The 24,762-nt window shown below is 37.7% G+C and overlaps 2 protein-coding genes across 6 annotated transcripts in view; one reads left to right on the top strand and one right to left on the bottom strand.

Moving 5' to 3' along the window:
* The first annotated feature begins 155 nt into the window (after positions 1 to 155).
* On the top strand, positions 156 to 18,725 carry atp6v0a2b (ATPase H+ transporting V0 subunit a2b). The gene is made up of 20 exons (XM_079871034.1): positions 156 to 898; positions 1,550 to 1,628; positions 1,907 to 2,004; positions 2,467 to 2,604; positions 6,282 to 6,379; positions 8,578 to 8,704; positions 8,825 to 8,907; positions 9,200 to 9,293; positions 11,997 to 12,209; positions 12,322 to 12,472; positions 12,605 to 12,744; positions 12,934 to 13,091; positions 13,727 to 13,817; positions 14,254 to 14,372; positions 14,462 to 14,672; positions 14,764 to 14,883; positions 14,960 to 15,079; positions 15,173 to 15,290; positions 17,246 to 17,417; positions 17,550 to 18,725. Exons 1-20 carry the CDS (start codon positions 782 to 784, stop codon positions 17,650 to 17,652), a joined length of 2,550 nt encoding a protein of 849 aa, XP_079727160.1. The 5' UTR covers positions 156 to 781; the 3' UTR covers positions 17,653 to 18,725.
* Positions 18,726 to 19,926: 1,201 nt separating this feature from the next.
* osbp2b (oxysterol binding protein 2b) overlaps positions 19,927 to 24,762 on the bottom strand; it is an 80,921-nt gene continuing 76,085 nt past the window's right edge. For all 5 annotated transcript variants that reach the window (XM_079871035.1, XM_079871036.1, XM_079871038.1 and 2 more), the window contains 7 exons: positions 24,285 to 24,530; positions 23,303 to 23,423; positions 23,060 to 23,163; positions 22,604 to 22,699; positions 22,028 to 22,212; positions 21,260 to 21,480; positions 19,927 to 21,069 (listed from right to left, as the gene is read on the bottom strand). In XM_079871035.1, coding sequence (XP_079727161.1) covers positions 20,927 to 21,069; positions 21,260 to 21,480; positions 22,028 to 22,212; positions 22,604 to 22,699; positions 23,060 to 23,163; positions 23,303 to 23,423; positions 24,285 to 24,530 — 1,116 coding nt within the window. In that variant the 3' untranslated portion in view covers positions 19,927 to 20,926. The remainder of the gene's footprint in view (positions 21,070 to 21,259; positions 21,481 to 22,027; positions 22,213 to 22,603; positions 22,700 to 23,059; positions 23,164 to 23,302; positions 23,424 to 24,284; positions 24,531 to 24,762) is intronic.

The following is a 24,762-nucleotide window of genomic DNA, read 5'->3' as shown; positions in this document are numbered from 1 at the left end:
GTATTTAATAATATGTTCTTCTAATACTAATTGTTTTAAATATACCAATTAAATGTAAATAGTACAGGTAATTTAATTGTATTGTATTAAGACGTTTAAATTCGTTTAATTCCAGCGTATCTAGCACAAAAAAGCCGAGACTTTTATTTTGAAGTGTAACTCAACTGTGGAAAGTAAGTGCCGAGTGACTCTACTGTGACGGACCAAGAAGTTTGGCAGCATAAGAGGTTCGTGTTCGGAAGAGACAGACAGAAACAAGCACGAATGACTATCAACTGTTGTTAAACATTACATGATAGTCTGTAAAAGACAACAGGGGGGATAACTCACCGAGATCAGATTATTGAATGAGAGGCCAAACACCTTCGACAGTAGCTTCTAGCTCGGTGCTATCTGGAACCAAGACAGCGCAAATTACAACGGAAAGTCACTTTTATTAAACGACTCGGTGCTGTGGGATTTCAGCCGAACTTCAACCTGGGATGGACGACCCAACAGTACTGGAGCCTTGGATCTTATTCGTATAAGGACTGACAGCGGGTTTTCAGTGTTCAGATGTGGCTGTTGGGACTGGAGACGGGAGACGTGTCACTGATAAAGAAGCTGAAGCTGAAGTTAGAGCCCCAGCGCTGACAGACATTCATTTATCAGCCCAGTCCAAGAGTCCAGTCAGGACATAACCTGGACCTGTAGGGTTTCTTAGCCACCTTTAACTTCACTGCCTGGTGAATTGAACACTTCTTAACCCTCCCCTGGTGAGGATAGGACGTGTTTTGTCAACATGGGTTCGTTGTTTCGGAGTGAGGAGATGTGTCTGGCCCAGCTCTTTCTGCAGTCCGGATCCGCTTATGACTGTATTAATGAACTCGGCGAACTGGGGCTGCTGGAGTTCAGAGACGTAAGTTTCAATAATGTGTTGATTATGTGTATTTCCTATTTGAAATATTGACTTGGCTTGTGTTTAGCTGACTGGCTCACAGCCTGATGCTTTGATATGAATTATGCTATTTAATGCTATTTAAAAGCAGTAACAAGTGATCAAGTCTTTAATCAGGCGAACATTTCTCCATTTTTAATAAAGTAGGGTAAACGTACCTATTAAGCTCACCAAAATCTATATTGAGACATTTTTAGTGCACATGATATTGGTTTCAGTACAAGAACTTATGTTAAAATAAAATATTAATATCTCACACAATAATATTAGATTTTTGTACCCTTTAGGCACACCCCTGTTGCCAATAAGCTCACAACATGTTTTATTGAAAATTCTTGTTTATTTCAAACAACCTTTTTAAAGAATAAGGTACAGAGTCAATCACAAAAAACAGAACACTAAAATCAAGCACCAGATCTAAAAGATGTGTAAATGTTTAGCAAACTTTAGTTTGCACCAATTTTATTATCTCTCATTAAGTCATTAACAAAGAATCTTTATACAATGTTTAACTCTGTGTAAATTCAAATAGTTAGAATAGAAATGTCATGAAACATTCATTTCCATAATGTAACTATCTGATATATGATCTGATGTTTTTATTTGTTTCAGCTCAACCCAAGTGTGAACTCTTTTCAGCGCAAGTTTGTCAATGAAATCAAGAAATGTGAAGAGATGGAGAGGATTCTAGGTAAAAGCTTTGCTGTTCAATTCTTAATCTAATAAGGCCAAGGGCATAATTCAAAAATCATGTTACAGTATTTCAGTAAAATTATAGATCTGTTAAAAGGTCTCAATACTTTCTGAACACATGATGGTTGAACCTAAGATATACAAATTAGGTTAATCACATTGCATTCAGTTGAGTTTATTCAGTAAGGTGTATTTCATTTTAATATGTTGTGATGGCACTTGATCAATGCTCAGAAACAGACAAGATAATGAACTCAAAGTGGACTTGTGTAACAGGATATCTTCTGAGGGAAATTAAAAAAGAAGACATCCCACTGCCAGAAGGGGAGGTGAACCCAGCTGCACCATTACCCAAACATGTGATGGTCATAATGGTGAGATCTGTTCAACATTGTTCATTTGTTTAGCTTGTGTTATTAGTTGACCTTTCAGACACATTCAAATGTCTTTTTTTCCCTCCGGTCTGTATTCCCACTGGCAGTTGCCTAGTTAAACTAGAGTCCTGCTTTAAATATCATTTATATAATTCTTATTCTGTTTTCTGTCTTTTCATAGCTGAGCTTTTTACTTTTGTTATAAAGATAACTTTTAAGAACATTTAATTTACACTGATAGAATATTTGGCATTGGCCCTTTCTTAAATCTATTTGCATATCAATCGTTTTGTCTTGTCTTTATTGAATTAATTTATTGCCTGTATTTATTTGACATTAATGTCAATCAATCAGCTGAAGTCTGTTTCGCAGTTCCTTACTAGATCTCTTTCAGAAACACTTTCCTCGTTGATATGAATGCTGATATTTAGTTATGACTGAGGCCTTTGTGCTTTGTTTTAGGAGCAACTTCAGAGACTGGAACTAGAGTTGAGTGAGGTCACCAGGAACAAGGAGAAACTCCAGAAGAACCTTCTAGAACTGACTGAGTACACGCATATGCTGCGCATCACACGCAACTTTGTGCAACACAGTGTAGAGGTAGGACGTGTGATTCCCTGTCACAAGTTTGGAGCTTTTGTTTGAGCTTAAAGGTCCCATTCCATGGATTATTTTATTATTTTAGAATGTTTCCTGGGGTGCCCTTATAATGTTAGTATGTTTTTTAGATCAAAAATGCTTATAATTTAGAAATAAAAGCCATATTTCCTAGCCTGATTTCATCCCCTGATTTGAACACTCTGTTTGAAGGGGCGTGTCTGCTGAGAGACTTCAGTGTAAACGCCCTCTGCTGTGATTGGCTGACATGCTTGCATATGAAATATCTGGCATTACATGTGGAACTATCTGGAAAACTTTTACTATTACAGCTATCATACGTTTTTACTATTACAGCTATCGGGATTAACGAATCGTGAGAAGTTTAAGTATTTAGATCTATTCCTATCACATAAAAGGTTGCAGTGATGAGCATTGAGCAGATGACAGTCTGTTGATCGTGTGAAAAAAGATCTTATCATTGCAACGCAGTTTCTGCACTCTCACTAATGATTTCACCAATGCAAACATGATGTATATAAATACAGTAAGAGCTTCGTTGTGCAGTGTAACAGCGTCATTGATTTATTTATTTAATTTTATTTAATAGGGACATGTGTGAACAATAAACCTGAACCACACAACAACATTATAGCCAAGGCTAATTTGCAATGTCCGTCCCTAGATGGGCTTTTCACATACATACAGAAAGTACAAAAAATTCATTTACATTTACAGTAACTGAAACATTTTCATAACGAGTTTTGGCAAGTGTCCAGATAAACTCGCGCTGTGTGATTGACAGCTTGGGTGATTGGAAAGGGATTGTTCTTTGATCGCTTTCTGTATATTAATCACAGTTTAAGTAAGATTATTTTCATCCTACGAAGAGAAACGATGTGAAGTTGATCGCTACTTCCATAGTAAATCACTAGCCTACTTACCGCTTGCTGGAATATAGTTGAAATTGTCCCCTTCGTCAGTAGGCCTATGAAACGCTGAGAGAAGCCTGCTTGATATTATCCCAGGTTAGAAAAACAGTCCGTGGTGAAATGGACAGAGCAAACTAACAACTTCGAATTAAACTTTTGCGGTATCCGATTATAGATAAACATCAACCACGCCTGTTGACATTTCGCCATCAATACGCCTGTATTCCTGTGGGCGGAGGTTAGTGAAAAAATGGTTTTAATGACGTCATTAAAGAAGGAAGTAGAGGGGTGTAGTCCAAACTGGGCGTTCGATGTAGTCAACTTCTGTTAAATAAAATATCTCGCTTGGCATTGAACTTTGAGCTTTATAATTTTACAGATATTATTTATACTCTAACAACAACATTACACACTAACTAAAGTTTGAAACATGGGATCACAAAGAACGGGACCTTTAAATAAAAAGGGAACGTCTGACTGGTGGAAGGATTTACCATGCTTTTGTCATTCATTATCTCAATGTTATTGTTAAATAAACAGCTCCATATGAATCAAAGTTTAAAAAAAAAAATGAGTTCAGTCTTGTCTGCATTTTGTCTTTTGTTTCTCTGTGTCTATTGATGTTTTTGATGCATGACGTTCGACCTCTTTGGTGTAATTGAAAGGAATTTATCTCTAGAGAGCAGGATTGTGGATTTCATGCTGGCTATTTGTAGTCACCTGATTTTCAGACTGCCAGAACTTTTAACTCTTGACCTCTTCTTCTTGATCATGGAGGCTATAATGTGTCTAGGGCTGGCCAATATGGCCAAAAAATAATATCTGTATTTTTTTTTTGTTGTTGCCTGAATGACGATATACGGTATATATCTTGGTATTTTCTACTTTTTTCTATTTGGGTAAAAAAAAAAAAAAGTAATTATTTAAAAAAAAAAAGTTATTTCACATTCTGCCCAATGTTGTCCTATGAACAATGTTCATATTAAAGGCTATGAAAACAAATAAAGTGAATGTAACCATGTATGCTATGCTATATATTGGATTGCAAAAAAAAGAGTTAAAATCACATTACAGTGTAACATTACAATCTAAAAGCAAAAATAATGTTTTTTAAAGCAGAAGTTAATTTCACTAAACTAAAAAATGAAAATAAATTTGATTACCCCATTACAATAGTCACTAAAAAATGAAAATAAATTTGATTACCCCATTACAATAGTCACTAAAAATACACTTACTTGTAGGTTTAAAATCCTACATATGGCACATTTATTGTCCAACAACAAATATTTTAGCAAAATGTAGCTATATTTTAGTCAGAATTATTGTATCCTATTCTGTTCCTCTCTGTATGTTTGGCGAACATGCGCGTGACTGTGCTCTTTCATTGTGTGAAGTTTCAAGTGTGTGAAGTTTAGCGGAGACTCACTTGGGGAAGGCTTGTCCACTCCCGACAGCAACATGGAAATATTTGCATGACTTTCTAACATTTACAGATGAAGAATATGTCTGTGAAAAGTTATGCACTAAGGAAAACACTACATCTCAAAAGCGTTAAACGGCACAAGTATCTGTCAGAGCATCTGATGCGGCAAGCCGCTTTAAACTATAAGTGTCAACTATATCTTAAAGGTCCCGTATTATGCCCCTTTTCACAAGATGTAAAATAAGTCTTTGATGTCTCCAGAGTGTGTATGTGAAGTTTCAGCTCAAAATACCCAACAGATCATTTTTTACAGCATGTTTAAATTGTCATTTTTTGGGGCTCAGAAAAACGAGCTGTTTTAGTGTGTGCCCTTTAAATGCAAATAAGCTGCTGCTGCACGGCCCAGGGGGCGGAGCTTCATGAGCTCGCGCTCAGTCTCTCAGGACAATTTCATCTCACGGAATGATGATAATATCAGAAACTCTCAGTAACGGTGTTCATTTCGAGTCGGACAATAATGCCTACAGAGTCAGAGTGCTGTATAGAGATGAAACAGGTATAGTTTAGTAGTTTAATTATGGTTATTATAATGTATTTGTCATCTGCTTGTATGTATCCATTATTTATTAATAGCCTACAAGTCTGCTGTCTGAATGATGATCAAACATATACTGATGAGTTTAATAAAGTTTATTGTACATCACACAAAAGATGAAGCGTCAGTTTTACTTCAGAAAATCACCGTAAGAACTGAGTAAACACAGTAAGTTATAAGAAGTGCGCAAGTACATAAACGAATTTCGCTAGAGTTGAGGGAGCATTCCTGTGGGCGGAGGTTAGTCAAAAAACTGTTCTACTGACGTCTTTAAAGAAGGAAGTAGAGGGATGTAGTCCAAACGGGCCGTTCGATGTAGGCGACTTGTGTTAAATAAAATATCTCGCTTGGCATTGAACTTTGAGCTTTATAATTTTACAGATATTATTTATGCTCTAACAGCAACATTATACACTAACTAAGTTTGAAACATGGGATCACGAAGAACGGGACCTTTAAGAGTTATTTTAAAGCCCTTAATATAAAGCATATCTCATGTTTAGGACAAATTGGATTATGCACTTTCCTCACAGCAGCTCACTCTCCTCCGCTATTTTTCAGATGCGCTCATAATATCACACTACTGTATATCGATATAAACGGTATTGCCTCATTCTATATCGTTTATAAAAAAAATATTGATATATCGTAAAAACTCAATATACCACCCAGCCCGATGTGTTTGTGAATCTAATCTCTTGTTGTCTTTCTGCTTGTGTATGATTAGAGGGAGTCGACACAGGCCCAGTATGAAGAGTTTCCGTTTCTAGAGAAAGAACCTGTGATGGACTACACCAGCATGCAGAGGCTTGGAGCCAAGCTTGGGTGAGCAGTGTTTAAAAACATAAAGTTGAATGTATACTTCCCTTGTCTGCGTTCTGCTTTGGCTCACCAACAGATAATGTGATGCCATTTTCATTATCAGAACAGTCCGCTGTTGCACACCTTCTGTGTGCAGCTCAATTGTTTTGTGTCTGTGTGGACAACAGCTTATGTGTGAATGATTTGATCGCTTGAAAAGAAAGGTCCTCTGCACTCGCAGTCAATGTTGTATAGTTTAAAAGGCTTGCTCGCTCAACTGTATGTGAACAGAGTGAAATGCAGGAAATGGTGTATACCTGGGCCTTAAAGGGATAGTTCACCCAAAAATTAAAAATCTGTCATTAATTACTCACCCTCATTTCATTCCAAACCCATAACACTTTAGTTCATCTTCGGAAGACAAAGGAAAATCTTTTTAATGAAATGTGAGAGATTTATGTCCCTCCATGGACAGCTACTACCACTTTGATGCTTTAAATAGTTCATAAAGAGATTGTAAAACTAATCCAAATGAATTGAGCGGTTTATTCCAAGTTTTCTGAAGAGACACGATTTCTTTATGTGATGTTTAGATTGAATTTAGGCTTTTATTCACATATAACCAGGGTTTGAAATTAACACCCGCCAACCCGCCAAATGCGGGTAAAAATGAACTGTGGCAGGTACGCTTTCAAATCATTAGCCAATTTGGCATGTTACTTAATTATTGTTTACTCACTTTGCTAGGGAAGTTTGTGTAAGCCAAATCTGTGCAGATTTAGCGCAAATACTCAACTCGTGAGTCATCGTGATCTATTAAATGCAACGTATATCTGTCTGTCTTAAACATGCCCGTCACTACGTAACAAATAACGGCACGTTTGTTCATTTGCACTGAAGCAATTGCGAAGATTAAAAAGTATTTGATTATCAGAAAAGACATTATTTTCCTACATCCTAATTTTTTTTGATGTTCCTTCCTTGTACTGTATTGATCTGTCCACCTAAAACACATTTTTGGTGAAAAGCATGAGGATGAAATGGGAAGTGAGAAGATGCTGGATGACAGGATTTTGTTTGAATAAGAAATATATAACTTAGTTAATCTGGTTTATTTCTTTTCTTTTTTGCAATGGCCAGTAACTTAAAAATTTAGTAGCCAAATTGGCCGGTGAGTGAAAATGTTAATTTCAAACCCTGCATATAACCATTCATCAGCTGATACATCAGTTGTGTTAAACTGAAGCTTAAGCATGTTCGCTTGACGTGCGAGAACCAATGAGATTCATTCTCGTGTTACGCAGCGCATTTGAGCTTCCGCAAGAACCAATGAGGTTTGTGCTCGCACGTTCGGTTGAGCTTCTGTTTATGTTCGCTGATCAATGTTTAAATGTGAATAAAAGCCTAAATTCAATCTGTTTATCATATAAAGCGATTGAGTCTCTTCAGAAAATTGGGACTAAACCGCTCAAATCATATGGATTAATTTTATGATCTCTTTATGAACTTTATGAACAAAGTGGTAGTTGCATAGACTGTCAAAGGAGGGACAGAAGTGATCTCTCAGATTTCATTAAAAACGTAATTAAAAAGACTTAAAGGTTTGGAACAACATGAGGGCGAGCAATTAATGACAGAATTTTCATTTTTGGGTGAACAAACCCTTTAATGCATTTATATATATATATATATATATATATATACATATATATATTAGGGCTGTCAAACGATTAATCGCGATTAATCGCATCCAAAATAAAAGTTTGTGTTTACATAATATATGTGTGTGTGTGTATGGAGTATAATTATTTTCTATATATAAATACACACACATGCATATATATTTAAGAAAAATGTGTTATTTATATGTAAAATATTTATATATAATATAAATTATATATAATATAAATATATATACACAGTATATACATGCAAATATTTCTTAAATATATACATGCATGTGTGTGTATTTATATATAGAAAATAATTATACACCGGACACACACATATATTATGTAAAAACAAACTTTTATTGTGGATGCGATTAATCGCGATTAATCGTTTGACAGCCCTAAAATATATATATATATATAATATAATCTCCTGTTTTCTGTATGGATGTTTAAAGGCATGCAAAACCTGTGCTGTTAATATCCACAAAGTTTTCAATTCATGCCACTGTTGTAAAGTTGAGCTCGTAATCCTCTGTCCCTGCTGCTCAGGTTCATTTCTGGGCTCATCCAGAGCGTAAAAATCGAGGCATTTGAGCGAATGCTCTGGAGAGTGTGTAAGGGCTACACCATCCTCAGCTACTCTGAGGTAGACGAGCTTCTGTGCGACCCTGATTCGGTGAGACCAGATGACATTTGTTTATAACATCAAATCTTTTTGGTAACAAATATGCATGCTTGATTCAGTTTATAGCTATCAGGTTTTTTGTGATGGTCTGTTCTCTGTCTGGTTTGTCAGGGGGAGCCAACCAGGAATGTGGTGTTCCTTATCTCCTACTGGGGAGATCAGATTGGACAGAAAGTTAAGAAGATATGTGACTGGTAACTTGGTTTTTAAATTAAATTAATATATTCTACTTCTACTTAGTGATTCTGTTAGTCTGCTTTAAATGACTTTATTTGTTGAGCAACCATATATCCTCTGCATTTAACCATGACACACTAACTGATTGCGCCACTGAGACAGATGGTGAGCTGCTGCCGTTGATAAAGATTTATAAATGGCTTGTTCCGTTACATTTAGGGGAAGCTTCATGACTTCATGAGTATTTTTATTCTTTTATAGAAAGTAGAAGTGCTGTAGTTTTGAAAAGATTGTTTTTTGTTTCCATAGCTACCACTGTCACCTGTACCCGTACCCCAACAGTAACGAGGAGAGAACAGATGTGGTGGAGGGGCTCCGCACACGCATTCAGGACTTGCACACGGTGAGCTTGTCTCCTCACTTGTTAAAGTTTATGAGACACACATTTTGTGTGGAACACGAATGAAGAGTGTAAGTGTGATCTCACTAGTCATTCTATCACTAGTGATAGATGGATGGAAACATAGCAATTGAAAGTCAATGAAAACGTAGTGCAGTGAAAGGAAAAAAATACGTTCTGTGTGAATAGCCCTTAGAATGTTACAACTAGATGCTTAGCAACAAACACGTGCCTCGTATTCAGATGCTTTAGACGGTTAAAGAAACACCATGTGCCGTATCAACAGTCATTTCAGTGTTTGGGGGTGGGATATTGTCAAATGGTGACGGAAAACGTGACAATGGGCTAGTTGCATATGGCCGCATGTTGGATTTCCAATCTAGTGAGTATTTGCATGACGCCAGTGCAGAGAGCTGGAGAAAGACGAAAATTAACTTTTATATTTGTTTATAGAATCTGTTATATCACTTAAAATACTACAAAGATCTATATTACTATTACATGAGCCAATGGCATTTAAAAAGCACATATGTATGAGTCATGTGAATGAGAGAAAACTTACTTGGACTCATGGTACATACGCAATGCATTCTTATTCCCTGACCAATTATGCCTACTGTAAATATACAAATATGTAAATATAACTAAATTTTAAAATAAAATATAGCAAAACATTTTGTGTAAAAACAAGGTAAGATTATACCCATCAGTTAGCATCCACTCCCAACAAGAAATATATAAATTTCTCTCAAATATTCGTATTACATGCACTTGTTGTGCAACATTTAAACTGCAATGGATATAAAAATATCATAAAACAATTATACCTGGATCAGAACAATATGTGTTGTGCTTCCCTGAGAACAGACTACTCAAATGAAGGCTTACAACTACAGGACAAACCATGATTAGAGAGTTGTTTGCCTAAAATATCCTGTAAACATTCACTCCTTTGCCCTGTGAGACACAGACCTTCATTTATCTTCATAAATACTATTTTCTCAGTTCTGCGCATATTTTCACTTGCCTACATCAACTTGCTTCATCAATATTGTCACCACATATTTTACGTTTACACCCTGATCTCTTAAAAACAAGGGCTGTAAAAGGGTACTCTTAATAAATAGTTGATTAATTTACATTTCTTTAACTGTAGTTAACACAAAATAAGAGTTGTGTGTATATTTTACTCGTAGTAAAATATATTGAATGTGCTGCTTATACATACCAGACAGACAATGATTTATGCAACAGATGCTCTTTACGCATCTCACTTGCACAAAAATAGGCTAAATGCTGTAATTAATAGAAATGCACAGGGGAAATACAAACACTGAATATTATATCCAAACCTATAATAATTTAAATTACTAAATAATACAGTTAGCAATAATAATGCTTCCAAATTAAGTTACTAAACCATACGCTTGAGTCCACATCGTATTATCATATTCTTCATATCTCTGAGGACTGATGCTTTGGTTGACAATAGCAAACATTAGATCTTGATGAGTGTATAGTGGTGTTCCACGCTGAAAGAGAAATCAGTTTTAGTCCCTCAGTCCAGATAAACGAGTCTCACTGGTTTGGAAGGACACGAGGGTGAGTAATTAATGACAGAAATGTCATTTCTTTAAGCACAGTTTTGCCCTGACCTGGAAAGTGTAGGACACACTGAAACCTCTGTCCTGGAAACTATTACCTGACATTAATAAATGCAGCAGTCGCACATTTTATGGTAAAATGGATTTCGTTTTGTTTTTTCAAATAAAAATCTTTTAAAATTCAGTTGCAATCTTCCTTAAAGAGTTCAAGACAGCCATGCAGTCGAGGAATTTAGAGGGGGGGGGCAGGTTAGCATCAAAGGCATTTGAGTTTGCTTGTGACTGCTCTGTAAGAGAGAGAAAGAAGAATGTGTTCGTGGCCCAGCTAAGCACATGATATTCATGAGGTCTAGGCTCTGGACAAGTCTCCACTAGTGAATCATGTGTATTTAATACTCTCAACACACACTATTTCCTTTCAGGTTCCTGTTCAAGTGTCATAATCAGGACAAAATATAGGAAAACCTATGAAAATGAAAAGGCCCAGTCAATCATGAAAAGAAAAATGTGCTTAAAATGTTTCTCGATTGATTGAAGATATATGCTGATCAGCAGGGCAAAATACGTTTATGTTAATCTGAGAGCACCGTTCAGAAACCAGGGCAATAAATGCCATGTGTGGCTGCTCGTGTCACGTGTCATTGACATTCTGGAAAATACACACATCCTATAGGCCTAATTATTAATACTTCTAGAACAGCGGTTTTCTACCTGTATATATCTTTTCTCTTATAATTATGACAAAGTTGCTTGTTTTCAACTTATTTTTAGCACATTAACACTCTTATAAACTGCAAGACATTACATGTATCAAGCACAATTAATTGTGATTCCAAAAATTACGAAGTACGAACTGTTTGTTAGTGAAAAGAAATCATATTTTATTAATAAACGACCAGTAAATAAATATAATTAAATAAATATAATAAATTTGAAGTCATCCTGCAGTCCTTTTGAAGTTTGCAGTCCACCCCTGGGACGTTATAGAAGACTCTTTTATGTTTAAACCTTAAAAAGTGACATGCAAAATGTTTTATTTTGATGCGTTTGTGAACCTGTTCTTGAAAGCGTTGTTAAAATGCTTTTGGTGGTTTCTTTATAGGTTCTTTACCGCACTGAGGATTACCTGAGGCAGGTGTTGATCAAGGCCTCAGAGTCTGTGTACATTTGGGTAATCCAGGTTAAGAAAATGAAGGCCATATACCACATCCTCAACCTCTGCAGTTTTGATGTCACAAACAAGTGCCACATAGCTGAGGGGTGGTGTCCTGTAAATGATCTGCCTGCTCTTCGGAGAGCACTAGAGGATGGATCGGTAAGCAACCTGACATTATTTCAGGTGGCGCATTAATTCAAATACATCTGATTGATTTGTGTGCACACATCCTTAACTCTGCTGTGCTATTTTTGTTGTTTTGTTTCATCAGAGGAAGAGTGGAGCCACAGTTCCGTCATTTGTCAATCGTATCCCAAGCAGTGACACTCCACCGACCCTCATACGCACCAACAAGTTTACCTCAGGCTTTCAGAATATAGTGGACGCTTACGGCGTGGGCAGCTACAGAGAGGTCAACCCAGGTGAGAGGGCAGCTGTTCAAAAGACAAAGGACATTTTTTTACATCCTCAATCATATATACATGTCCTCAATGCTTCATACATATAGATGCTTAGATAAGATGTGAATGTTTTTTTTTTATCACACCTCACAGCTCCATATACAATCATTACCTTTCCCTTCCTGTTTGCCGTGATGTTTGGAGACCTCGGGCACGGCATCATCATGGCACTGTTTGCTCTGTGGATGGTTCTCTATGAGAATGACCGCAAACTGAAGAGAACCAGGAATGAGGTGCATTCAGTTTGCTGTTTTGACACGGCTGTATTTGCCTACAACCGAGCATTAACTTTCTTCTCTCATTCATTTAGATGTGGTTTTGAAAAAGAAATCGAATGCTAAGATATTATTTAGCCTTAGTAATAGTTTAATGATTCTGTTAACTGCATTACAGTTTGATTAACATTGTGTTAATTTATTTAGATCTGGAACATTTTTTTCGAGGGCCGTTACATTATTCTGTTGATGGGCGTATTTTCAGTCTACACCGGATTAATATACAACGACTGCTTCTCCAAATCACTCAACCTGTTCGGCTCGGGATGGAATGTCAGCGCCATGTTCAAGCATGGAGACTGGAAGTGAGTGTTCAAAGCACAGAATACAGTGTACTGCATCCTTTAAAAAAAAAGAGTTTGTCAGAGATATATATATAATTTTTTTCTTTTTTCTTCAAAGAATTTAATAGATAATATATTTAACAAGGACACATTGAATTGCTATATTATATCCAAGAATCCTGAAAAACATGTATGTGCATATTAGAACAATTTATGAAGAATCATGTGACACAAAAAAAATCAGATTTGACATCACAGGAATAAATTACATTTTAAAATATATTCAATTAGAAAAGAGTTATTTTAAATTGTAATAATATTTCGCAATATTACAGTTTTTACTGTATATTTATTCATTAATGGCAGCCTTGGTGAGCAAAGGATACATCTTTCAAAAACATTCCAAAATTTTACTGACCTCAAATTTATGAATGGTAGCGTAATCCCTGCAATCATATATCTGATGAAGTCAATAAATGTAAAAATTTCAAGTGGATTTCAAATTTATTTACCAAGACATCCACAATGCTGACAGCAAAATTTGGAGCTTTGTGCTGGTGGAGATGATGCAATGCAATTTTATTTGTAGGGAACATCAGATTTCTCGTGTACAGTATGTGGCTCTAATGTGCTCTTTTTTTTCTCCTCCTCCTAAGTTTGAGCACTGTCAGCTCAAATCGCTTTCTTGCACTGAATCCAAACATCACAGGAGTCTTTAAAGGGCCTTATCCTGTGGGAATAGACCCGGTAGGTCTCTGACTTCATTTTATTACTATGTAATCAAAACAAATGAATCAATTTACTATCACCACCATAAAAACAAGTGTAACGGAGGGTGAAAGTCAATGGTTGGTATGTAGCATAGATTATATTTTGTATGTATACTGGGGTGGAATATCAATGTACAATATACACACAATGCACCATACAGATTCTCACAAGTACTTACCAGTGAACGACACAGTGCTAGTTCAAATATACATAAACAACACAATAATAAGAACTGAAATGCAGGAGTGCTGCAACTTAATGTAGGATATTGCCACAATGCACGATTAGGAATGTATGCATGTCACTTTACTTAATATCGTAATTGGTTTGCTGGGTGAATGAAAAGCTATGAGTTTATAATCTTGATAAAATGTATAATTATTTAACAATAGTTTATTTGCACTCTCTATAGATCTGGAACCTGGCATCAAACCGTCTCACCTTCCTGAACTCCTATAAGATGAAGATGTCTGTGATCGTAGGAATAATCCACATGACTTTTGGAGTCGTCCTTGGCGTTTTCAATCACATGTAGGATATTTGAAAAGCTATTTCCAATAGATCGGTGTTAAATGTCGTGACTTTGATCCTTCTAATGCTTCATATGTTCTTCTGTTCAGGCACTTCAGACGGCCATATAATCTGTACCTGATATTTATTCCTGAGCTGCTCTTCCTGCTGTGTCTCTTCGGCTATCTGGTCTTCATGATCGTCTATAAGTGGCTGTTTTTCACAGTCCGAGACTCTCAGACAGCTCCCAGCATCCTCATCCACTTCATCAACATGTTCCTGATGCAGGGGGACTCCAACCGTCCTCTTTTCCCAGGACAGGTTAGACTTAAAGAACCAGATGTGCAGCCATTCCACTTTTCCATGCTAAAAAGATTGGTTTCTTTTTATTTACTTTCCCTCTTTCCCATAGGCCGGGCTTCAAGTGTTCCTGGTGATTTTGGCCGTGTTCTCTGTGCCTGTGTTATTATTGGGCAAACCTCTCTACCTCTACTGGCAACACAAGGGCAGAGACCGCCTGAGCATGTACAGGGTGAGGATCCTCTTTTTGTGTGTGTGTTCTCCAGTTAGCTGAAGCCTGTTAGCTCATTTTCTCTTTCTCTCTGTAGGGGTATCAGCGTGTACGACGGAACAGTGAGGAGGAGCTCTCTCTCATGCAAGTTCATGATATGGAGGAAGGCAGCAGCCTGGACAGCCACTCCTCCAGCTCTGACAGCCAATCAGAGGAGGTGAGACATTCAGAACCAACCAGTTCAGTACACCATTTGGTGTGAATAAACAACTTTGACTATGAGCCTAAGAATGTTTCTTTTCTTCTACAGTTTGATTTTGCAGATCTGTTCCTCAATCAGTCCATCCACACTATAGAGTACTGTCTGGGCTGCATCTCTAACACTGCGTCTTACCTCCGCCTGTGGGCTCTCAGCCTGGCACATGCCCGTGAGTAACATATCCGTGAATGACCCTTACGTTTTGTATGAGGAGCGCTAAAAAATAATAAAAAGAAATAATCAAAAAAGGAAACTGCAATGGTATTTCTAAAAAAAATGTTTTCCCTTCAACAACTTTTGTTTTTTATTGAACAATATACAGTTCTTAAAACTTCTGGAGTTACAAAGTAAATTGTGGTTTGTTTATTAATTTAATGCATATCTCCTAGTGTGTGTTAATAAAATATTTTGAAACAAGCAGCTTTATCATAATTAATTACAGCAGAAATACTGGGTAAAATATTTTAGCCTATGATGGGGGGCCTTCGATGTTTCTGTTGGACAATGACCGGCTTCTAAAGGATTGGTTCACCCAAAAATGAAAATTCTGTCAGAATTTCGTTCATCTTTGGAACCTTTTTTAATGAAATCTGAGAGCTTTCTGTCCCTCCATTGACAGCCTATGCAACTACTAGGGGTGTAACGATACATCGATATGGATCGATGCATCGATATAACGTCTAACGATACGATGCATCGATTCCACACTTAAAATATCGATATGCACCTTTTGACACTCTCCACATTATCACGACACGTAACATCCTTCCGCTAAAGCGCACATTTTCGTTTACTCACCAACCGCCTGCCGGTGTGTAACGTTAATCTCCTCATCTGAAAAAGACGCCTGACAAGACTGACTAAACCCTAAACAAGTTTTTTTTTTGTTTTTCACAAAAGCCGGTATTGTCCGCTGTCAAGGCATCGCGAGTTCATGTTTTACAGTAGAAACAGACAAGCACTCGCACCCTTGTTGGTGAACACAACACGAGAAGTCCGTTCTAGCGACTCAGCGCGCAATATTCAGGTCAGATGTCACTTTGAAAAGACGCGCTGGCTAAGAGGAGTTTCGTCAAAGCTGACTAAAAGTGATCGAGGATGGATCATTTCAATTAACTCGTGATATCTTCTTAAGGGCGTAAAAGGAAAATAAAACCTGAAACATTTTCACGGAACCGCTCGTTTAGGGAACGGAATGGTGAGGGAAAAGCTCTCTGTACTGCGTGTACGTACGTTAATCACAACAACAAAGTTTGTCAGGCATATGTCAGCTGAGGAGATTAACGTTATGAAGATTAACCGAGTGTTGTATTATTTATCATAGCAATTACTTGGTTGTGTTTGACTCAGAAAGATGAAATGTGAATGTATCTGCTCTGCTCTGCTAAAAAAAAAAAAACCATATTAAAGCATACTTTCAATTAACTTTAATTTTGTAATTTACCTGTATTTTTTAAGTTATTATTATTATTAATCAAAACAACCCAGCTGCAGTTTGATTGATATTACTTGGAATGCACAATAATAATAAAAAACATGATTTATGAGTACTTGCAAATAACCACTTCTGTTATAAATGTCCCAATTGGGAGAGGGTGTGCAATTTTCAAAGAGTTTAATTAAACGTTCATGTTATATATTTTGGTTGCATTTGTGAGTTAATAAAAACGTAACTGGTTGTGTGAACATAATATCTAAATATCGATTAATCGATCGATATAGCCCTGAATCGAATCGAATCGAATCGTATCGTGGAATTTTTTGAAGTATCGAAAAATATCGTATCGCTGGCTGAGAGAATCGATATCGTATCGTATCGTCATGAACTGTCCGATTTACACCCCTAGCAACTACCATAGACTAGTCAAGTGGATCACTTTTGTGATGTCTTTACTACCTTTCTGGGGCTTGAAAGTGGTAGTTGCATAGTCACAGAATTTGGGTAAACTAACCATTTAAGTAGAGAACTATTTATGGGTAGAGAACCGCTGGTCTAGATTCCAACATCTAAAATAGTACTGACCATTTGTAACAGCCAGTCAAGTGCAAATTGGCCATTAAAAATGGCTAGAATGTGGTCCATTTAAAATAAAAGAATGCTAAACGTGTTTTGTTGTGATCCAGAGCTCTCTGAAGTATTGTGGGCGATGGTGATGCGGGACGGCCTACGTGTGGACACCAGTTGGGGTGTTGTGCTCCTTGTGCCTGCTTTTGGTCTGTTTGCTGTCCTCACTGTGTCCATCCTGCTGGTGATGGAGGGACTTTCAGCGTTCCTTCATGCTCTCAGACTCCACTGGTCAGTACAACACCTCAAATATACACCACTATCACCAAAACCATGTTTTATTGTAGTCCATCACGCTCAGGCGAGATTTGGACATCAGTTTTGGACAAAAGATTCAAACGGAAATGATCTCTTTCTCCTCAGGGTGGAGTTTCAAAATAAGTTCTACAGCGGCGCTGGCGTCAAGTTTGTACCGTTTGCCTTTTCTCTCATGCACAGCAGCTTTGAAAACGAAGGGCTGTTGTGAATTGTGGGACGCTAAAGACCAGACCTGAGCAGATCTGTGAGCTTAATTTTTACCAGATTTATATACAGTGATGTTGCACTACATGCCAAACTGGCCCAACCAAATACTCTTTCCAGATTATATATGTTCCATATCAGCATTGACACACTGAGCCACATCAGATGCTCTGCTGCAACCATCAACTCAAACACTGAGGTAAAGCAAAGGCAAAGACTCTGGACTGTAAATAGGACTCTTGAGTGCTTTAGATCTCTTGAATGTATTGTCAGCTCTTCACAAAAGTGCAGTTTTGGAATATCATTTTTCTACCATGTTGCCGGTTGGCTGTGCAGAGATGCTCATTTCTCCATAGATGAGCACATTCCATGAGTGACATTAGGATTTCATTTTCATCCTGCTGTTTTCATCCTCCACAGCGTTGAGACATGATTCTGGCTCATGTAGATCATTCATAGTGTTGATCTAGTGCTGTAAAGATCAGAGAGCTTCATAAGGCTCAGTGTTCGATTCAAATACTTCTGCAGATGATCTTCTTGGTGGTTGAAAAATCTTCTGCAGAAGCCCTACTTAGCCCACTGGAGGCTCTGATATCTCTAAGTGCCAAACATGCTGAATGTATTCAAATGGGTGGTGGATAAAAATTTTCAGTTCAGTTCATTTAGAATTGATTAATTTAATTAAAAACATTGTATCATATGCGTTGCTGTTCAGGGCAAAGCTTAAAGTCAGAGTTGTGAAACTGTCAGTCATATAATTTTAATTGAATCGTAAATGGAGATGTTTTAGTGTTTTAACCATCATAGATCTGTTCAATTACTCTGTTCTGTCTCTTCAGAATAGTTGTTTTTTTTTTTTTTTTTTTTTTTTTTTTTACTCAATTTAATGTGACACTTTGGTGTGTGGAATTGTGAGCCACTGAATACATTCCCTTTTTTTTTCAATGTATTAATCATACTAATTTTGATTTCTATCTTTCATTTGAAGATTCTGTGCTTAGGTAACTTACATTCCGTATTTTGCACAGGAGCTCAATATTTAACATTACAAAATAAAAATCAAACCTGTGAAGATTGTTTGATTGAATTTCTTTTGATCTCAGTGCCATTTTTGAGCAAAAGCTTTTCATAGTGCCACTGAAGAGTTTCTGTTGTTTGTAAGACTTAAATTTAACATCACTTTATTTATTCCTAATTACTGAATTCATAAACGATTACTTGTAATTTAGCACTTTTTTATATATATATAATTCAGCAACTAGTCCTTCAATGTCCTATTAGTTTAATCTTTGGTAGTTCTCCAGTTGATGATTCATCCAAAGCTGAAAGTACACTCTTTCTATTACCACATCTTGAACCGGTGAACCATGCAAAAAAGATTTAAGCTGATTTTGCTTTGTGTCCAGAGGTCAGAAAATCTCTAGAACAGCCTAGCTGGTGATGAAAAATGTCTCTTGTGGCTCATTAGTTCCCAAAACACAGACTGAACTAGGGTTCAATTAAAAGTCTAAACTCACCATATCCTCTTCATTCATTCTGCATGATACCAAAACATTCCTAGCAAATGTGTACAGACATAAAAAGTGCCTGCCAGTATGCAAGTCAGTGTGCTTTAATAGAAAATATTAACATTTATAATAAATACATTGACAGCTTGTCAAAAATTAAACTTTGACTAGCTGGATAATTCTAGATTAAAAGAGTAAACATCTTAGTTAAAATTCAGATTTTTACCAAAACACAGCATTTATTAGGATGGCATGGCATCATTACTTTTGTATCCTTCATAATAGCAGTATTAGTATTAATAATATGGTTATCACAAAATACATATAGTGGCGTGAGCCTAATTCTACATTCTTGCCAGCAATCAGAAATAAAGTGAGAACTGATCTCCAGTGATGTCAGGTCTTGAAGACTTTCAGATGAAAAAAAAACTAAGTTATAAGTTATACAACTTTACAATAGAAATATCTGCAAAACGGAAATTTGTCACTCCTGAGTCCTAATGATTTATAACCTCAATATAATTTTTTTTTAATTTTGTGTTACAGGGACACTGAAATTACCAGTTCAAAAAGATGATAATATACAACGTGCTGCTTTTCTCTATCACCACATTGTAATGGGAAATATAGCGGCCCCCTTCTTCGGGAACCTTTGGGCATGTTTTAAACTACTGTCTCTACTAATAAATACAAGCATATTATAAACACAAAACTTCACTTGTGTTTTCAGTATCACACTGTGTTCTGTGAAAGGATAATTGTTTGCCATGTCCTCTGAGAAAGTCAAGCAGGGTGACTTGTTTACTTTTATTGGTTGATTGTTCATTCATTCATTAAGTATCCTGATTGTACAAAAAAAGATTTTTAATTGCATTGCTATGCACTGTACTGTGGCTGTCACAGTAACATGAAAATGTCCACTGGGGGCTCCACTGCACCAATGCAGGAAGCAGCTAATTAATGTGCATGACAATTCATGAGTGTAAAACATGTCTGTGTCAGAATACCTACAACAGACTCAAGGGCTCTTTTAATGCTTGTCTGAAGCTCATTGGCTGACTGAAGACATGACATGAATCTTATCTGTCACTAGCTACGCAAAGTGGGCGGAGCCGGGAGAAGGTCTTCAGCGTAGTGTTCAATAAAAGAGCCCAATCGGGCTCTTGTAATTCTCTGGGATATGCAAATAAAATAACTTCCTTTGCCCAAATATGGTATTGTTGATAAGAAATTTAAGGTACACAAGCTGAACAATCCGATAATTCACATAAATGTTGCAGATGCTTTGTGTTGATTCTCCTCCTTCATATGTAAGTTTCTTCATGTTTTGTCCTGGCCAGCAGAGGAGGGGGAGGAGTGTCTTTGATATGATCTCATTCTAATCCAGACTCAGAGCCTTGTACTTCACTGTAAGAGACGTTGGGAAGAGAGGAAAGTGCATTTGTGATGGGGTTGTTCTGAATAAAAAGAACCTGATTTGCTTTGGAAGATAAACTGGGGCGGCACTTGGAGAGTTCAACGGCACATTTCTCCCACACACTCATCTTTGAGGTGAACATCAGAGTCCGTTTAAGAGTCAGGCAAAGATATATATCATTGGGCCTCAAACACACACTCACACTAAACACACACACACACACACACTCAAACACACACGCAAGTGTTGACGACCTGTCTCCACAATCTCTGCAGTCCCAAGAGGTAAGTCCATGTAGAGGGTTTATTCTCCTTTTGTCTTTGTCTGCAGAGTTAGTCAAGTGTTTCGTGTGTTCAGAAGATCATAGGACACATATTCCAGTCCTGTCTTTCTTTGGCCTCCCAGTAACCCCCCTTATAAACGAAACTAGTCTCTCCTGTCATTTCATCCGTCCTCTGGTGGAACCACAGCGGCCTGTAGCACTCAAAGTCTCGTCCTGGAACACAAAACAACAATAAAACCATCAGAGGAACAGCCTAAGATCAGCCAACTGGGAATGTTCTGACTGAACTGTTGTGGTAGATAACTGGAATTTATATTTGAATGGTATAGGTGTTTGAGGTATGAAACCCAACAAAATGTCGCAGGGACGTGACTGTCCTGCGTGACCTTTGACCTCCCCTCACCTTCATCTATGGCATCGGATGCCTCAGCATCTCTCCTCCTCCTCGTAGCTCTCTGCTTCTCCTCTAGCCTTTGTTTCTCTGCGTTGGCCTCATCCCAGCGTCCCGCTTCCATCAGCCGCTGGTCTGGCCTCAGCCTGCTGTCCGTCAAACAAACATCCTCTTCTTCCTCGTTCAGGGTCAAAGCCAGAGACGAGAAATGGTACATGTTCTCAGCATTCTCTCTGAGTGATGGTGATTGAGAGAGGAGAGTGACAAACAAATAGAGAAATAAATGAAAAATTTTAACAAATGCAAAAAATGAAATAATCAGAGAATCTAATCTGTTGAGCAAGGCCTTACTACATCTTTAGTTAGTTCAGTAGTTAGTCTGGTGGGTAAGTAAGTGGTGAAGAGGGTAGTTAGTTCTGCAGGTAGATAGGTTGGTCTGCCAGTAAGGAGTCGGTCGGTAGGTAGTTTAGCACTTAAGTAGTTAAGTTGCTTCCACTGCAACTACTAATTACCTGCCAAATTTACTACCCATAGGACTTAGTTTGGTATGTAACTTGGTTGGTCAATAGGTAGGGTTGTGGGTTGTTGGTTGTTCAATAGGCGGGTAGTTAGTTCAGTTGATTGGTAGGTAGTTTGAACTGTCGGTCAGTAGGCAAGTCATTTACTGATCTAATACGGGAAACTGAATTGCATTACAAGCCAGACATTAATATGAAGTGAACCCACTGAACATACATTTTGCCCTCTTGACTGTGTCATGCATTACTTGACGTGTCTTACGGTAGAGGGTATTTCTTCCACAGCAGTTTGGGTGTGAGAGTCTGATAGACCGTCTTCTGTTTGCCCTCAGAGCTGCTGCTTCCTCGGCTACTCTGCACGATCTTGGCGCTCTCCATCTTATCGTCCCACGTGCCTGACAGGATGTAGTGGGCCTGGCCGTCACTGTCCATCACCACCCCTGTGACCTTACAGTGGGAGAACAAGGAGAACAAGGGTAACAAGCACTGGGGTTGAACTACAGAAGCTTGAAGAGATTGAGAGAGTAGGATAGAAAAGCCGGATAGAAAGATGATTTAGCTAAATTCAAACTGGTTCTTATCAGTTCTCAGTAAAACTCAAATATTAATCACAGGGAGAAGGACAGGGTAGACCATGGGTGTCCAAACTTGGTCCTAGAGACTGTCCTGCTGAGTTTAGCTCCAACTTGCTTGAAAGTTTCTAGTATGCCTAGAAAGATCTTGAAGATCTGGTTCAGGTGTGTTTAATTGGGATTGGAGCTGAACTCTGCAGGACAGTGGCTCTTCAGGAGCAGGATTGGGACACCCCTGGGGTAGACAATTTAAGTCCAAAACGTACCTTTCGTGGGACTTCCCTTGAAAAGTAACTGTAGGGAGAGAACTTGAGCTGACAGGTCTCTTTGGTTGTGTGGTTGACTATATCAATATCTCCTGACTAAAAGAAAAAATGAGATTAAAAGTGAGAAAGACTTCCCAGTGGTCCTCAAAATATGGTCATGTGTTATCCTCAATAAAGTTTTTGTTATTGAACAGAAAAAGTGTCTTAAAGCCAAAAAAAATGTTTTACAATCAAAAACTTCATTGGCTGCATTGTTCAATTGCCAAATGTTTTTTTATCAGTTTTAGTAGTTTCAGAAGAGGACATCGCAAAAAATTGAGAACCACTTTATTAGAAAAATACAAAAAAGTCAAACTAAAGTTCTCCTTGACATTGCTAGGTTTTGAACATTTGAAATAAACAACATAAACATCAGTTCTCCAAAATGTGATTGCTTAATAATGTCAGAAGTTCAACCTGATCAATCCACAGTTTGCCCACGATGATGTTGTGGACGGTGGAGGTGACTTTACGCCACACGTAGTGGTTTCCACTCGCATGAAAGTGCAGGTGGATCGCACCTGATTAGACAGAGAGAACATTCTGCATGACATTAAATTAAATCAACAAACAATGTGTGTGAATTGTGGGTTACTTTTGTGAAAGAACCTTGTACATGTGTACATTTGTTTGTATGAAGAATAGTGAAATAAGACTTACCCAGAGGCATGATGGAGAGGTATTTGCCACGGAACTTGCTAGCGATGGTGATTTCCTGCCACAGGGTCCAGCCTCGCTGTGACATCACATGATGAGCGGCTGCCGGCGGATGATGACTGACCTAAGAGATTATGGGTAAACATCAGCCCAGCTGTATATAAAAATACACCACTAGGGGGCGCTGTCTCTTTATTCATTCAGACATTTGTGGACTTTCTTTGGGTGATTCTGGTATTCTCACAGCCATTATTACTCTCCACACACTAAACCTGGCAGGAGAAGCATCTCCAGTGATGGATGACGGTGACTGAAAATCACTGCTGTGACACTGCTTACACATTGGCTCCTTAAGGATAAATTGCTTCATTCCTCATTTCTTCTCTCATTGCTAAATTCCTCATTTATAGGCTGCCCTGAATGAAAGTGTCAGCTAAATAAATAAACGCAATGATATGTAAATGTAATTTTCATGATACCATGATTGACTTTGATGTTGCTTTTTGCATTTATCAACTGAAGACAGCATTCAAACTAAGTTTGGGGTCAGATTTTTTTTCTTTAGGAAAGAAATTAATACTTTTATTCAGCAAGGATGCATTAAATGAATCAAATCTAACTTTTGTAACAAAAAATTATATTCTAAATAATTCATGTTCTTTAAAACTTTCAATTCATCAAGAATCCTGGATAAAACAATGTATCACTGTTTCCACAAAAATATTAAGCAGCACAACTGTTTTCAAAATGGATAAGCATATTAGAAGGATTCTGAAGGATCATGTGACACTGCAGACTGGAGTAATGGCTGCTGAAAGCAGAAAAGACTTCTTTCAAAAACATTCAAAAATCTTACTGACCCCAAACTTTAGAACTGTAGTGCACGCATGTCCTGTACTAGCCAAATAACTGAGACTGAGATTAATGTAAATGCTAACAAATAGTTTTCCCCGTATGTTACAGACCCTTTGACTCAAACACAGACCTGTTCACAGATGGAACGGTAACCGAATTCTTCTAGGCGGTCCAGTTCGTAGGTCTCTCCCAGAAGAGGGTTGAAGGGCTTGGCCGTCCGATGCACTGTGGTGGAGTATGAGGAGACAGAGAAGGCTGCGACCAGACACATCTGTTCCAGAGAGTTCTCACAGCGCGCCGCCTTATCCAGCAGCTCGTAGTACTCCAGGTCCTCCGTCAAGCGCTGCAGCATCGACAGGGGCTCGTTGAAGTTCACCTGGACACAGAGAGAGACAGAAAGAGACCATGGCTTTGTCCCAATTCACATTCTTCAAGCCAGGGAGATGCTACTGTCACGACATTGTGTCTTAATACCACAGATCCCTTTGACACATGTTTGCATCTACCTATATTTGATACCTTTAAAATGAATCACTTTCCCTAAAGATTTGTATATTTAAAGTTGTGGTAGCTTTAGCTTTGTATTATTATTATAATTTTTTTTTATT

The sequence above is a fragment of the Squalius cephalus genome (assembly GCF_949319135.1).
Source record: "Squalius cephalus genome assembly, chromosome: 5".
In the NCBI taxonomy this organism is placed as follows: Eukaryota; Metazoa; Chordata; class Actinopteri; order Cypriniformes; family Leuciscidae; genus Squalius; species Squalius cephalus.
The sequence above is the reverse complement of the archived record's forward strand: the minus strand, read 5'-3'. Positions and strand labels throughout refer to the sequence as shown.

What these genes read in the sequence shown, in the direction of transcription:
- atp6v0a2b (XM_079871034.1), top strand. Translation starts at nt 782, where the DNA reads ATGGGTTCGTTGTTTCGGAGTGAGGAGATGTGTCTGGCCCAGCTCTTT. An exon ending in CTGACAGCCAATCAGAGGAG is followed by an intron (nt 15,080 to 15,172) that starts GTGAGACATTCA and finishes TTTCTTCTACAG; the next exon opens with TTTGATTTTGCAGATCTGTT. An exon ending in TCTCAGCCTGGCACATGCCC is followed by an intron (nt 15,291 to 17,245) that starts GTGAGTAACATA and finishes GTTGTGATCCAG; the next exon opens with AGCTCTCTGAAGTATTGTGG.